The sequence below is a fragment of the Numenius arquata genome, chromosome 8 (genome assembly GCF_964106895.1).
Source record: "Numenius arquata chromosome 8, bNumArq3.hap1.1, whole genome shotgun sequence".
Lineage (NCBI taxonomy): Eukaryota > Metazoa > Chordata > Aves > Charadriiformes > Scolopacidae > Numenius > Numenius arquata.
Window position 1 is genome coordinate 51,169,907 of NC_133583.1, and position 14,785 is coordinate 51,184,691.

At 42.1% G+C, this 14,785-nt stretch overlaps 1 protein-coding gene across 2 annotated transcripts in view; it reads right to left on the reverse strand.

Annotated features, from left to right (window-relative positions):
• Positions 1 to 14,785, reverse strand: part of EIF2B3 (eukaryotic translation initiation factor 2B subunit gamma) — a 102,882-nt gene that overhangs the window by 36,161 nt on the left and 51,936 nt on the right. For both annotated transcript variants that reach the window (XM_074151886.1, XM_074151887.1), the window contains exon 6: positions 14,483 to 14,572. In XM_074151886.1, coding sequence (XP_074007987.1) covers positions 14,483 to 14,572 — 90 coding nt within the window. The remainder of the gene's footprint in view (positions 1 to 14,482; positions 14,573 to 14,785) is intronic.

Here is a 14,785-nt window from a genome sequence, read left to right on the forward strand (position 1 = left end):
ACAGTATTAATGAGTATTAGCATTTTAATATCCTCCTTGTTTTATTAATCTGTGATGAAGCATGAAATCTACCATTGCTGTCAGCACCCACCTGTGAAATCTGCTGTTACTCTCCATGGGCTCGTTGCAGGGGGTCTCCCTTGTTATCATTATTAGCACAATCAGCTACATCTACAGGTGCAGATAGTATTTGTGATTCCCCACTACAAACAAGCAGATTATTAGCCCTTTTATACCTACTTTTGCCTTTTCTTTTTTTTTTTGCAGGCTAATATTAGCTCTTGTAGACTATGCAAGCATACAGTGTGTTGGGTTCTGATCTTAGCTCCATGGCCTTCAACAGAGATTCTTCAGATCACATCAAAAGGAGAATGTGAGGCTGTATTTCAGACTGGTACTCATAATTAACGTTAGAAATGTATACATAAATACAACTAAACAAATCCTAAGGCACTTACAGTTTTGGCCAAAAAGAAGTTGCATGTTTATGCAGAACAATAAAGATGTAAGAAAAAGGGAGGGAGAAAGAAGAAAAAAAAAAGAGGGTGTGTTGGAAGAAAGAGAAAAGTTAATTCTGAACCCTGTAGGTACATAGTTCATGGTTCTCATCGCTTAAAGGATAAAGCCAAATAACATTTAAAAATTCCATGTAAGCTGGGAGCTCTCTTGTTGAATCTCAACGTTATTTTCTCCTGATCCTTTGATGGAGATTAAAAATTTCCATGTGAATACAAAGAAAGAAACAACAGTTACTCTGAGATTTTTTTTCCCCAAGCATTTAACGCTCCAAACTAGAGCAGGCAGCCACCATTCCCATCTCCTCCCCCGTCCTTAAAGAAAAAAAAAGTCAACTCACTTTGAAGAAAAGACAAAACAGGGTCAGGGCAAGGGGGATTAGGGAAATGATATTTATATCATGGACCAAATTAAAATGTCAATGCAAGAGGCAGGCAAACAGCCCTTGCCACATATATACACCAGGCATGTTTCCTCAAGGAAACAGGAAAGAGATTTGAAAAGAGTTAATGCAGTCCTGAGTTAATACCACCTGCCTCAGACTCAACACCACTTAAAAGACAGTGTTTGGGTCCATTTCCCACAATGCGGTTTTAACAAGCACAATGGAAAAAGCAATTACAGGCCTTTTCCCCTTCTTCTCACCGATTCACTGCTAAAAATACTGGAATTTCTGAGACATGCTAAGAATGTGGAGAGAACAGACAAGGACTATGTACAAAAGGAAAAAGTATCAAATGATAAATTTATAGGGTGTACCACATCCCTGCAGAAGGCTAATTCTGCCCTTATATCTTGCAATAATCTTTTTGCCTTTGTTTGGTGTACCCAAGACTAATTATAACAAAGGAAAACTCCAAAGTAAGCAGGCAAGCCAATAAACTACCAGGCAATTACTTGTGCCTATTTCAACAACCTGGAACACCAATCACAGCATCAAACAGATGTTATTTCTTGGTGCATTCTATTTGTCCTGTTCTACTCTCAAAATTTCTGTAACAAAAAGAGTAAATATATTTCTCGTTCCCCCCAGTTTCATGCTAATTACTTATTTGTCAGTGTCTCTTATTATTTTTGGAGCTAAAAGCCTAGGGAAAAGGCAAGGAAACTCTGAGAAATGTTCTACTAAAAGGTAATTCCACATGACTGCATTTGTGCTTCATTTGTCTTTCCATACTATTTTCTAACCAAAACCTTCAAGTCTGACAGCAACCTACTCCCAACCTTCCTAAGAGCATGCATGATAGTATTTCCAAAGCCGTTGCACAGCAAGATGTTGTAACTGCACTAGTTCTGCTTTGGAGGTTCAAGTTTATGAATGGCTTTCCAAAACTGCAGAATCACCACGGAAATCCCTGCATTCCGGATGATGGAGGGAAAGCAGAAGAAGACACACAAGTGACAGTCACAGACACCGTAAAGCTGAGAGGATCCAGATCAAAGTATGGAAGGGATGGTATGGATGCAAACCACATGAAAAGCTGTTCTCAAGTTCCACCAAGTCTGGATGCACTTAAAGGAGCAGGGATCTAACTTCCACTTCTGCCAAAAACCCCTTTGGGAAACAAGGCAGCTTTCTGAAAAACTGACCACAGAAATTAAAACTCCTCAATTACATACTCAAATCCTTTCAAAGCGTGCGCGCACTCAGCTCAGGTCATCTAAGTAACCTTAACTCTGCCCACTCGCCAAACAGCCAGGAACACACCACAGCTCCCAACTAACACAGCTTTTGCACGGCAATGCCAGCAAGTTTAGACGGTTTTAGAACTTCTCTCTGACCAAAAGTCTCTGAGGCTGTCAGAGGCCACCCAGGGTGTTTGGCAGGTTGTACACGCTGCTGAGGAATGGATCTCATTCATTCCCAGACAGCATCCCATTCTTCTAAAACAAGCGCACCTGCACCAAACGTGATTCCTTGCCAGAACTCATCTTTCCCCATTCTCTCCCACCTCCGCCTTTGCAGCCATCTGTGTCTGAGTTACCAACTTTCTCTTAAATGCCTTTGAAATTAGGCTCCTTTTCAGACAAGCGCACTGAACAGAGGCATTCTGATAATACGCCTAAACAAACACATGCATATGATGCATTTGATAAAGTTGACATGTATCCGTAAGACTAATGAAGTATGTAAACTTAAGGTGCATAAGTATATATTTAGATAGATAGATTTAAACACTTCAGGCTTGTCTGTACAAAATATGTAAGCATCAAAAAATGTAGACACGGCTGTAGCTTCACATGGGTAAGCTCCTTCACCCTGCTCCACTGAGGCTCCATTAAAGGCACCATAGATGTCCACATCGCTTTGCCCTGTTTCTCCACACAGACACTGTGTTTGGTGGTTTGCAATCAAATGGAGCCACTCTCGGTTTGACTTAACAACATGCCCACTCTTTCAGCAGTCTGGAAGACAAACTGGGAGCTCTGGTCTGTAATTCAGTCCTGTTTCCACCTGTACAAGTCCCATTCCTACACCCTTCTGCCCAGCAACGATTCTATCTTAATTAGTTCCTATCCTCACTATTGATTACTAATCCTTGCTTCACCCCTCCCAGTAGGACAACTCTTCTCTTTACTGTGGCATTTACAACATGATCTTCTGTCCTGTGATAAGACTAAACTTTACTTTTTGGTCACTTTATCCTTTCCTGAAGAACTTTAAGATAAAGCTTTTTGGCCAATGAATCACATCTCCTCTTCTTCACAAGTCTAGTTTTATTCATAATGTTCTTTCCAGGTAGTGTTCATCCGGAAAAGTTTGGTATAAAATGCTGTGTATGCTACAGCTCATCTCTGCATCTTTGAGTTAGGGAAATGTCACTCCTCCTCCCCAGTCAAGGTCTTTGACTTCTTCAAAACCGGCAACTTAACTAGGCAGCACCCAGCATTTCCCATAGACTGTCCTGTGGCTGTTTAACATATTATACTATTTTTTTTTTCATTTTTTTTCACTTTCTTTTAAGTGAAGAAAGTTGTAGCTGCTCCCCTTTGATTCAAGACTGTGTTCTAAGATCAGCCCTTACCTCATACTCTAGCTACTTATCACATTCAAAATGGAACTTCGAATATTGTTATTGATTGATTGATGATTCGCTGACTTAATGAAGATATCTCTTAGCTACTCTATGCAGGCAGGTGTGCGCTATCATCACTAGTAGCATTCCTTCTCCCTTCTATATGCAGGAAGTTAAGTCTCCCATCATGATAATTCAATGCAACAATAAAGTCAGGAGCGGTGTTACAGACATCTTTACTATTGTTAATGTTTCATTTGACTGGCTAAGGCACAATGAAATTTGACATTGAACTAAAACCTAGAATGAGAAATGTAATAGTAGGGAGACAAGCGCTATTTTCTCTCTTTTCCAAAAATTCAACTCATGAGTAAAAGGGGACTCGGCCTTTCAGAAGGTGGTGTGGAAGAGAAGAGGTTTAGAAGCAAAAGAAAAAATTATCTTGAAAATTCTTGACAGTTGTACAATCAGATCATCTCAATAGAAAATACAGGAGAATTATGTTTTTCACTGCAAGAGAAATATACCACATATAAGGACTGTCTCATCACAGGGGGATGTCCAGCAAAGTAAGATAATAAATTCACCCCAGTATCATCTTGCAAGCAAGTAGTGCTGTGTGGAAGAAAATGTACTGCACTGGTGAAAGAGTACTTAGGGCGATATTGTCCCAGTGACAATGATTTAAAGAAAAAAAAAAAAGAAAAAAGCACACGTAGATGGATAAAAGAATCATCATTCCTCCTGGGTTCAAAATCCACATCTCGGATGAAGACAGAAGTCCATTTGACTGAAGGCTACCCAAGGAAACTGCAACTGCATGAAGCAGTGGAAAAAATAGTTAACAATTTTTAATGTTTATTATCAGATCAGAGCAAGCCCAGCTGAGGCCACCAAGAGGGCCAGGAGCACATGACGCAGGAGGAGAAGCTGGGGGAGCTGGGTTTGTTCAGCCTGTAGAAGAGAAGGCTGCAGGGGGATCTGATTACAGTTTTCCACTAACAAAAATGAAGCGATATAGAAGACAGCCAGACTTTTCCGAGAGGTGCACAGTAAAAGGGCAAAAGGCAATGGACGCAAGCTGCAACAAGGGAAATTCCAGTTGGGACATAAAGAAAACAACTTTTCAGTGAGTGGTACAGTCCTGGGACAAGGCCCAGTCTCCATCCTTGGAGATTTTCAAAACTCAATTGCAAAAAAACCCCGAGGAACACAAAAGTTAGACTTACTTGAGCAGGACATTGGACTAGAGACTGCTAGAGATCCCTCCCCAACCCAAATTTTTCTATGGTTCTATAATATTTGCATTGATGTTTGAATGACCTTTTTCATGTCCTCCCTACATTCGCTTTTCATAGGGAATCCAGAGGGTCATTATCTGATGCTGGAAATCACAGTCAGAGGACAAAATTAAAAAATTTTAACATTTACTTTAGCAAAATTTGCCTTAGGAGCAGCTTGCATGCACAGAATACTGCGCTGTGACCAAGAATGCTTCAAGTATCTCAGGCACAGGGCCACTATGGCATGTCATGGTCTCACAGAGAGATTTGTAGTTATTCATGAAGTTAATCAGCTCCAATTCAGCACATCCAAAGATATGTCTGCTCCCAGGTAGTCCGCTAACAGGAAAAGGAATTGTATTTATTAGAGAAGTGATTTGCTGAAAACCACAATTTGTTTAAATCCAGTTTGGATCATTAGGTTTTTTTCCCCTGAGGTTTCAGGAGTGAGCTTGATTGGTACTATGGAAAGATGATAATGGCAATGATACTCCGGAGGAGGAGGCGGAGGACATCAACAAATTTTAAGTCTTGGCATTTCTAGCAGGGAGCAGAGAAAGCTCCAACAGCTGGATATGTTTGGCAAGGGAAGGAAATGGGAAAGATAAATTGCCATTTCACATTCTAATAGATTAAATGCACTGAGGAGCTTGGGTTTGGTCGGTTTTGGGTTTTTTTCCCCTTTTCCTTGTTTGGAAACCTACAATCTATTTGCCCTGTCTTCACACAGTATACTTCCTGTAGGAGCTATTTGTTTATTTACCCATTTTAATCACAAGGAAAGTATTCATTATAAAAATCTCTCTTTACAGCAAAGGAGAAACCTTCCAGCCACACGGCTGACACATGTTAACTCGCAGGTATTCACAGAGCAGGTTCTGTTTTAAGCCATCTTTCAGGCAGCCACACAAAGACCACCAAAGCTGGGTGTTCAGCTCTGCCAGACCTCCCCCAGCCAGCAGCCCTTGCCAGGAAACACAGGTGACAGCCTGAATGATAAAAAGGCATTTAGAGGGGAAAAAGAAAAAATGCACTGGTTTAGTCTGGGCAGCACCTTAATATAAACCTGCAGGGGCCTTTGTGTACAGCATAGCATGCAGCCATCCAAGCAGGAGCTTCAGAGCCAGTCACTCGCACCTCCAGCTTTCAAAGATCTCATACTGCCCCTGCCATTTATCGGGGAAGAGAGGGGTGGCTCCACTGCAGCTCTTCTTGTGGCCACAGATCTCAGAACACAGCTCTGAGACAGCAAACCCTCCTCTCTCCTCCTAGTGCTGGCCCAGCGAAGGCTTTCTGGACACAGCAGAGGGGAGTCGAGAAGAGAAGCTTTCTCTGGGATCGCAGCTGAAGCAGTTTGGAAAGGCAGAGCGCTATGACCTCACACAATTTGCTCTTATTTATTTCAGCATTTAAAAAAAAAAAAAAAAACCCACCCAAAACCCCCAGTGTTTAACTTTGCAAACAAATCATACTGACTTTGGCTATAAAGCTTACTGCAAATTTGCTCAGTTCAGAGAAGAGTTTCTCTACTGGTGAATTCTGGCAGGCAGCTCCCCAGCGCTGGAAGAACCGCAGAAAAGCTGATTTGTTTCCTTAGCTCCAGCTCAGCCTCTCGCGGTGTGCACCCCAAGAGGGGGGCTCCCCAGGGAAAGTGGATTTCCCCGGTGGCCAGCAAGATGTCAGCACTCAGCATTCCTAGGACAAGGCACTGCGAATGCTTACTCAGACTTTTTGAAGTAACCACAGCGCTGCTGTTTGTCATTCTTGCCTTTCCAGTACCACACATCATTCCTTCTGGCCACAAAGAGGGCTGCCCGCTTCCCAGGTGACTGCACAAGGGAGACAGTGGCTTTTTCTACACCCAACAATTCAGAAGTACTAGATTCAGGACAAAATGGTGATTTGCAAAACACATGACTAAACACAATAAAAATTTTACCTTGTTTTTGCAGGGAGGAGGGGGAAGGATACCACAAAAGTAAGTGCAATATTCTAGTGCAGAACATAGAATCATAGAATGGTTAGAGTTGGAAGGGACCTTAAAGATCATCGAGTTCCAACCCCCCTGCCATGGGCAGGGACACCTCCACTAGAGCAGGTTGCTCAAAACCCCATCCAACCTGGACTTGAACACCTCCAGGGATGGGGCATCCACAGCTTCCCTGGGCAACCTGTTCCAGTGCTTTACCACCCTCACAGTAAAGAATTTCTTCCTAATATCTAATCTAAATCTCTCCTCTTCCAATTTAAAACCATTACCCCTTGTCCTGTCACTACATTTCGTGACAAAGAGTCCCTCTCCGGCTCTCCTGTAGGCTCCCTTCAGATATTGGAAGGCTGCTATGAGGTCTCCCTGGAGCCTTCTCTTCTCCAGGCTGAACAACCCCAGCTCTCTCAGCCTGTCTTCATAGGGGAGGTGCTCCAACACTCTGATCATCTTTGTGGCCCTATTCCTCCTCCTAAGAGGAAGATGTGTGCTATCAACTTTGTTTTAGATACACAGACAAAATCTTTTGAAACAAAGTCCAAAGATCTTAACATTCAAAAATGCAATTGCCACTCTGGTGCATAACAGAGAAGCCACAACATCTGAGAAAACACACAGTGGCATCTGCCTTCATGAAAACTGAGATGAGTGGCTTTCAGAGGTGGTGCAACCCGGCTGCCTATAGATAAATGACCCAGCAGTTCCTATTGTAGGTTTCTGTCTTCATCTGTTTGTAAACTTTGCCAAAGTTGAACTGTTTTGGCTGAAATTAACCATGCCAGGTGTTTGCCTCAAGCTGATTTTTTTTGGATAATCAAAAATGTCTTAGTATTATTATTTTGGATAATACAAAAATGTATTTTGGATAATCAAGAACAAAATTATGGAAAAAACCTTTGTTTTGTCCATGTTGAAAATATTTCAACTGTTCCGCTGAAAAGCTCTTGTGCTTCTACGCTTGCAATTTGGCATAAGGTTGTCTTTTCGTCAGGGCGTTACATTTGTAAACATAAAAAGTGCCCACACTACATCAAGCTAAGTCTGAAAAACCACTGTTTGCACATGCTTGGAAGTGACCTATTTTGCAGCTACATTTTTTGAGTCCTCCTATGTTGGGCATGCTCCATTCTCTCTCTTTTTCTGCAAGGTAACTAACTGCTCATGCACTGCTCACAGAGTAACAGAGTACCTTCCAGGCCAAGGTTACAAAGGCTGAGCTGGATATTCTTTGAAGTTTAGAGCATCCCATCTCTTTCTGGTGGCTGACCTGAAAGGTGATAAATCTATGCTGATAACAGCTACTCCATTAGCAAGAGTCACAGTAGCCTCACTGATTAATTCTAAAAGTGTCACATATATAAATACATATACCCACACTTAAAAGAACATCGGGGTAACAGGCTGGGCACTCAAATTAAGAAAAGCTAAAACTGTATTGCTTATACAATCTTAATTAAGACCTCGCATGTACACATTATGACACAGTCCTTAACATACTCACCTACTTTTCCTCCCTCCTCAATCTCTTCTTCACCCAATGTAAAGATGGACTATGCCCCGGGGATGAATCAAGGCTGTGTAATGAGGCAGAAGAATGCCTGCCTCATTTGTTAGAACATGTGTGTTAATGTACAAGGCAGAAGGGTGAGAGAGGAGAAAAGAACTGCTAATATTTAAGGCAAATGAGTGATGCCCAAAGAACTGATTTTCAATTATTTTTTTTTTAAATTCCCTTCTGTCATTTTACAGATGCTGCTGAATGCAGAACGTAAATCTAATTTCTGCAGGTTGCCACTGATTGTGTGCTTTTGATTTGATCAGTGTCACCCTGTGACAGCTGTCATCAATGGAAAAGATTCTTTCAACATTAAGAGCTCTCTGTATAACATTAAGGACTGAGAAATGGCATACTTAAGACAAAGATACTTCAAACTTCAGCTCTCGTATGCCTTAGTTTCCCCCTTTCAGAATGCAGAAAGACCGCTACTTCACTAATAGGGGTGCTAGAAAGATAGTTAATTGTGTGCAGAGCATTATAGTATCAGTGGTGAGCACCAAGAATCCAAAAGGACAGTATTCGCCTTATCTTCAGAACAGGGTTTTAAGCAGTGAGCAGCAAGTAAGTCTGGTGGCCTTCACCTGAACTACAGAACTCACACACGATATTGAAGCATCTCAGGTCACAGCAATGGTCACAGAGGAAAAAAACCAACGCGCTGAGTCATGTAACTGGAGACTGTACCATAACATGTGGCACATACAGATGCCAAAGGTTGCACAGGGAGCCTCAGCTGTGGCACTTCCGAACTGCCAAGTGCTTTACTTTGCAAAGTTTGTATTTTTACATGTAGCTTTTCATATGCCCAAGCTGTAACTCAGGTTTCATTAGCATATTCATGCTAAGCTCTGCCCTGATGAAAATTTGACAAAAGTGATTTTGGGGAGGTAACTTAATAAGTAAGACCACATACTGCTTTGTTATAGGCAGCCTTGATCTGGCTTTGTCTACCTCAACAAGAGGTGAAAATGGGAGCCTCCATGTGTCTACAGGTTTCAGCTGTGAGCAGGGTGAAATCCTCAAACACATAACAAATGTTGTCATCTCTACCTGCACAACTGACTGTGGGCACAATGCCATTCATGCACACTGCATATTGCATATGCTTTTAAGCATATACACAGGATATATAGAGACACACACATCTTCAACACTTGAATTTCCAAAGCAACTTTGAATATTCCCCATTAAAACTCTACAGGGGAAGGGGTTGCTTTATATCTATCTTTCCCCTTGCCTTCCCCCAGATCAGGTAATTTATTTCACCAGGCTAGAGCTTTTGAAATATTCTGGAAAAAAACAGAACACAAACTCCCATGCAATTTCACTTTGATCACATTTCTGCTTGCTAGCAGCTTTGCTGGGATTGTTAGCAAGCAAACTGTCAGCACACAGTCAAGAAACATCAGTGCATGTCTGTGCAACACGCCAGGCTCACGAAGCAAAGGCCTAGATCCTGCCCTCCGCCACAGATGAAGTTCACAAGGGAAAGGGAATAAGGACTCTCTTCTTCCATCTGCCCTGAATGCAGCAGCGAGGCAGGATTCCAACCCAGCACTCAGGAGAGTGCCAAAAAAGGGACTGGCTACTGTGCTGGCTGCCACCCCAGGGCCCCAGGGGTGTGAGGCCCGCCAGCTGTGGGGTGGAGCCGTGCCCCCAGCCAGCTACAGCCTCTGCTTCTGTCTGGCCTGCTGGCTCAGCTCGTGTAATGATGGCTTTAAGAAAAGCAATATTGTGCAGTTCATCACGCGGTGCAGGTGTTCACCTTCAGCTATCCCTGCCCCGTGCTGGCAGAGCAGCTCCTGCAGCGCACACGGCCTGCGCTCGCCTGAATTCCCCACGCCGCAAAGTGCAGCACCTACACCGTCCTCGGGTTAGATTTATTCTGAAAATGGAAATGTTTAGGAAGGAAAAGCTCTCGGCTGAATACAGGGAGATCAGATTTTTATCTGACCTCCCCCCTGTGCAAAGATGTGATACAATTCGGCAGACTTGGTACATCTGCCAAACCAAGACCAACCTCAGCAGCTCTATCTTTACTGATGCAGAAAGGAACCTCGGGAAGAACCAAAGGTGTCTGCAGAAAAAAAAACCCAGGGACAGTTATAATCAGCAGAAAATTCAGCCTAAACAAGCTGCTGCTTGTTCACATTGAGGTCACAGTCCCTGTTCAGTCGGGATAAATCCAGTTGGTAGCAGGGTATGGTCTGTGATCTCTTGTGAATCCAGTGGGAACAGACCCAGAAGTTGTCGGCACTGGGTTTCCATTGCGGATGCAGGGATGAAGATGTCCATCCCAGGGCAGAGATCCGAGTGCTCCTACTGGCACCCCTGGACAGAGGCTGCCAGCACACTGGAGCTGGTTAAGGAGCACTCAGATCATCAACCTGCCCTGGCGATGATCACTCCCAGTAGAGAGAAGGGAAGGAATAAATTCCAGTTGTAGGAAATAACAAACTGGAAGGGGTAAGAATTTCTTTAGCTGTTCCCTAAACCACTGTGGAACCACGAGCGTTTGACCTTGGTAGATCTGGACAGGGTAGGACTGTCGTACCCTTGGCAACTCAATTTCACTAGCATCCAGTGCTAAACTAGTGGATGAGTGATAGATGGAGATTTTAACTGCCAAAAGGCATTTTTTCCTCCTGGGAGAGGAAAGAGAAAGCAGTTTCATTCCCCTCCCAAAAATTCCCCAGGTTTAAACAACTTTAGGGGTGTGATATTTTATTTTTGTGTGGACATACATACTTGGGGGGTTCTAATAAACAGACCATTTCCTCTGACTTCTATTCAAAGGCACTAGCGATCTCTGCTTTTTAAGACTCAAGAATTTGTTTGATTTGCTGTAGTGCAATAAAACTTCAGGCAGGAGAATCTACTATTCAGTCCTTTAAAAATAGTTCATAGAAAAGCATTAAAGGACTACAAACTGAATTACAGAGTACCAAACAGTGTTTTGACCTCTCCTAACATCTCCTGTAGTAGAATCTCACTGCTGCCAAACAAATACTGATTATTCTCCAAACAGTCCCACCCAGAAGAGGAAACAAGTGCATAGAAAAATTAAGGGACCTGTCTAGTACCACAAAGCAAGACAGTGACCAACCTGATGATAAAACCTTGGTATCACCTGCTCTAGTGGAGGTGTCCCTGCCCATAACAGCGGGGCTGGAACTCGATGATCTTTAAGGTACCTTCCAACTCTAACCATTCTATGATTACGACTTCACTGTGGAGCTGAACAACAAATTCAGACTTTTTCCAGAGGTGTCATATCACAAAGTTGTCACAAATCCTAAAGCAAGATTCATTACTTTGACAAAACAAAGGTTTAGCCATTTCACGTCCTGTTTCCTCTGTTTTCATATTAGTCGCGAGTGACTGTGGGCTCTACATACAATGCATACATTAATCTGATCAAAGTGGAGGAATGCAATTTACCCTTACAGGTGCAGCTATACACAAACTACATTCACTGGGGGAGAGCTTGTTCTTGCCACGTCTTTGCAGCTAAACTGGGACTACACTGGGCTTTTATCCCATTTGAAGCAACAGATCCCACACACATAACCACATTAGTTTTCATGTAATTCTTTGACCTGGAAGTAATCATAATTTTCCTCTGCAAAACAGTGAGCTATAGCCAGTTGTAGGATCTGAATTTTTCACTGCTGGGCAACATCTCTTCTGCTTTTGTATGTCAAAATAAAATTTGAAAAAAAAAATAAATGTAAAATGCTTCACTGAGCTACAAACAATGAAAAAAGGTGTTCTGCCTGCCATCAAACCCCGCTGTTAAAATATTAACACAATGTAAATATTGTAATATTGAGGAAGTACACTGTGTCAGTACTTCCTGGCACCGTACAAGAGCTTCACTGTTCACTTCAGGCCCTGCTGTTAGTTTTAAACACGCACAACTTAAACAAGGCATCTGAGCTTCTCCAGTCCTGGTGAAGAATTGCAGAGAGGCAAAAATCTTACTGTAGGTTCTCTCTAGACTAAAAAACAAAGTATTAAAAAGAATCCTTAAACCCAAACAATTATGTAGATGTCAGTACTTTTGAAGCAAAAATATTCCACAGGGTCTTTCAAAAGTCCTGGCATATTGCTGCCAAACATGGGAAGATCTTTGGGTATGCACTGTCGCCCCCCCCCCCCGCCTTCCTCAGAGAAGAAAAACAAGCTGCAAATGCCCACCAATGCCAGAAGCCTGAAAGCCCAAGTTATTCCTCATGGCAAAAGTCCCATTCCGCAGATTTGCCAGTTAAGCACATTACTTGCAATTGACTCTCTCTCTCAATTGACTGAATAAGCAGCATGTGTGTAATAAAGAGACTGAAGCAGCTACCTGCCATTAGTAAGCCAGATATTGCTATCAGGTCTGAGGAAATGTTGTCTAGCTGCTGTAATTATGTATTTGTCATGGAAGCATCACAGAAAAGAAGCATAGCTTCAAAAAATAGTGAAGACCAAGAATGACCTCTCTATAGAAAACAAAAAAACCAACTGGTCATACTTGCAAAAGGTTAGTAGACTTGTTCTAGAAAGCCTGGGGGCAACTGGAGGAGTTCAGAGCAGGATTTCACTCTGCTGGTTTTGGTTAATACAAGGTAAAATCTCACCACTGACAAAGCCAAAGATCTCACCAGTTTCAATGGAAATAGCATAAAGCCTTGAAATTTGAAGTTACCGCTATTTACGCTTAGAGGCCTCATTGTGTCATGCACTGTGGCATGTCTGACAAAGACCATCCTTGCCCCACAGACCTAATGATCTAAATTCAAAACAGCATGAAATACCAGGGAAAAGGAACTGAATGTGTGAAATGTCTAATACTCTGGAATTGTCTAATCCCAGCAAAACTAGATGGCTATGATTTCAAGAAATGAGTCCTACATGTTGTATTCTGACAAAAAAAAAAAATCATAAGCACTGCTTCATACTACAACAGGAAATACAAGTCCAAACTGTCACCAACTTCCTAAAATACATGAAGTAAATGGCTTATTCCAGATTTAAAGCATCTACTGCTCCTGAAGCTTTCTCTCCTTTCAGATACGTTCCCCTACACAAGTGGGAACCAAAATGACTTGTACAATGCACCCATGTGCCAGTCAAAGTATTGGATAAGCTTTATTCCTGCGCATGGTAAGAAATTGCCCAGGGAGTTAACAGATTTTCCACTTAATTTTAACTCAGTCACAGAACCTTATTCTGGAAGAGCTCCTTCAATCATGTATCCAGCTGCATCACCAGATTTGTGTATAGTCAAGACTAACACAAATCCCTGCCCCCCTCCAATGTTTTTTCACATGTCAGTTTATCTGCTAAGAGAAAGCACTATGAACATGACACTTGGTCAGCTCCTTTATCTTTCATCTTACTTAAAAGGAGATAAAAACTCTTGAGAAGTCAGTGACCATTCAATATATTTAATGGGCATGAGAGTGCTACAAAAAGCCTAGGAACAGGACATCATTCCAAAACTGAACTACTTACTGTGAGGGGGGTTGTTCATTTGTTTGTTTTTTAAAGATAAACAGGGGTTTTTTTGGTCTGTTTCATGAAATATTATAGCTAAGATCCTTCTCCACTTCCATAAATGGATGTTTTTCTTACTCTCAGTGGGTGGTCTCTGAGTTTTGACAGAGGAACATCACAAGCTAAAAACATAGCATGCTACAGAGATAGCCCACCTGCAGTGGTGGTGTATGTGAAGGGGGAGAGAAAAGGTGATTGCGAAGGCCAAACCAGACTGTGGTGGAGGGAAATCAAAGGTCAGAAATGTATTTACAGCCCTAACAATGGGGAAGCCCTGGTGAGATGCGCAACCAAACAGCACAGATACATGAGGAAAACAAGGGATTCAAAAAAGAGGCAAAAATTTTAGCTTTCACTTACGCTGTTATTAGATTTTTATTTCTTTTTAAAAGGTCTGAATAAGAAACTCGGACATAATGCTTGGCATTCCTTTTAGTGCAGTTAAAGCATTTTGAGAATGGGGTTTTTTTACATTTCTATTTTATGCTAGCCAATTTAATGAAACAAATATTCCTGGTATGAACCATGCATCGATGCAAACACCTGCTACTACTTTGTGTATTGCTTGGTTTCTTACCTGTTTTCTACAAGGAAGTCTACCACATATTTCTTCAGACAGTAGAGATGGGCATCCATCAACCCTGTTCTGATATGCATTCTGGGGTGTCTGGAAAAAGGAAAAAGAAAAAAAAAAAGGAAAATCATGGATCTTTTTATGGCCATTTACAAGAGCTTGACTTTGCAATTAAGTTAGTGGATAGTAAAAGCGTGCAATGGCAGATCAGTTCCTTTCCATCTACTGCTGGATGAACAGAGGAGATCAGTGCAGGCTGCCATTATTGGACTATGTCTATAAACTTACACCTGCTGGCCCTGGGCT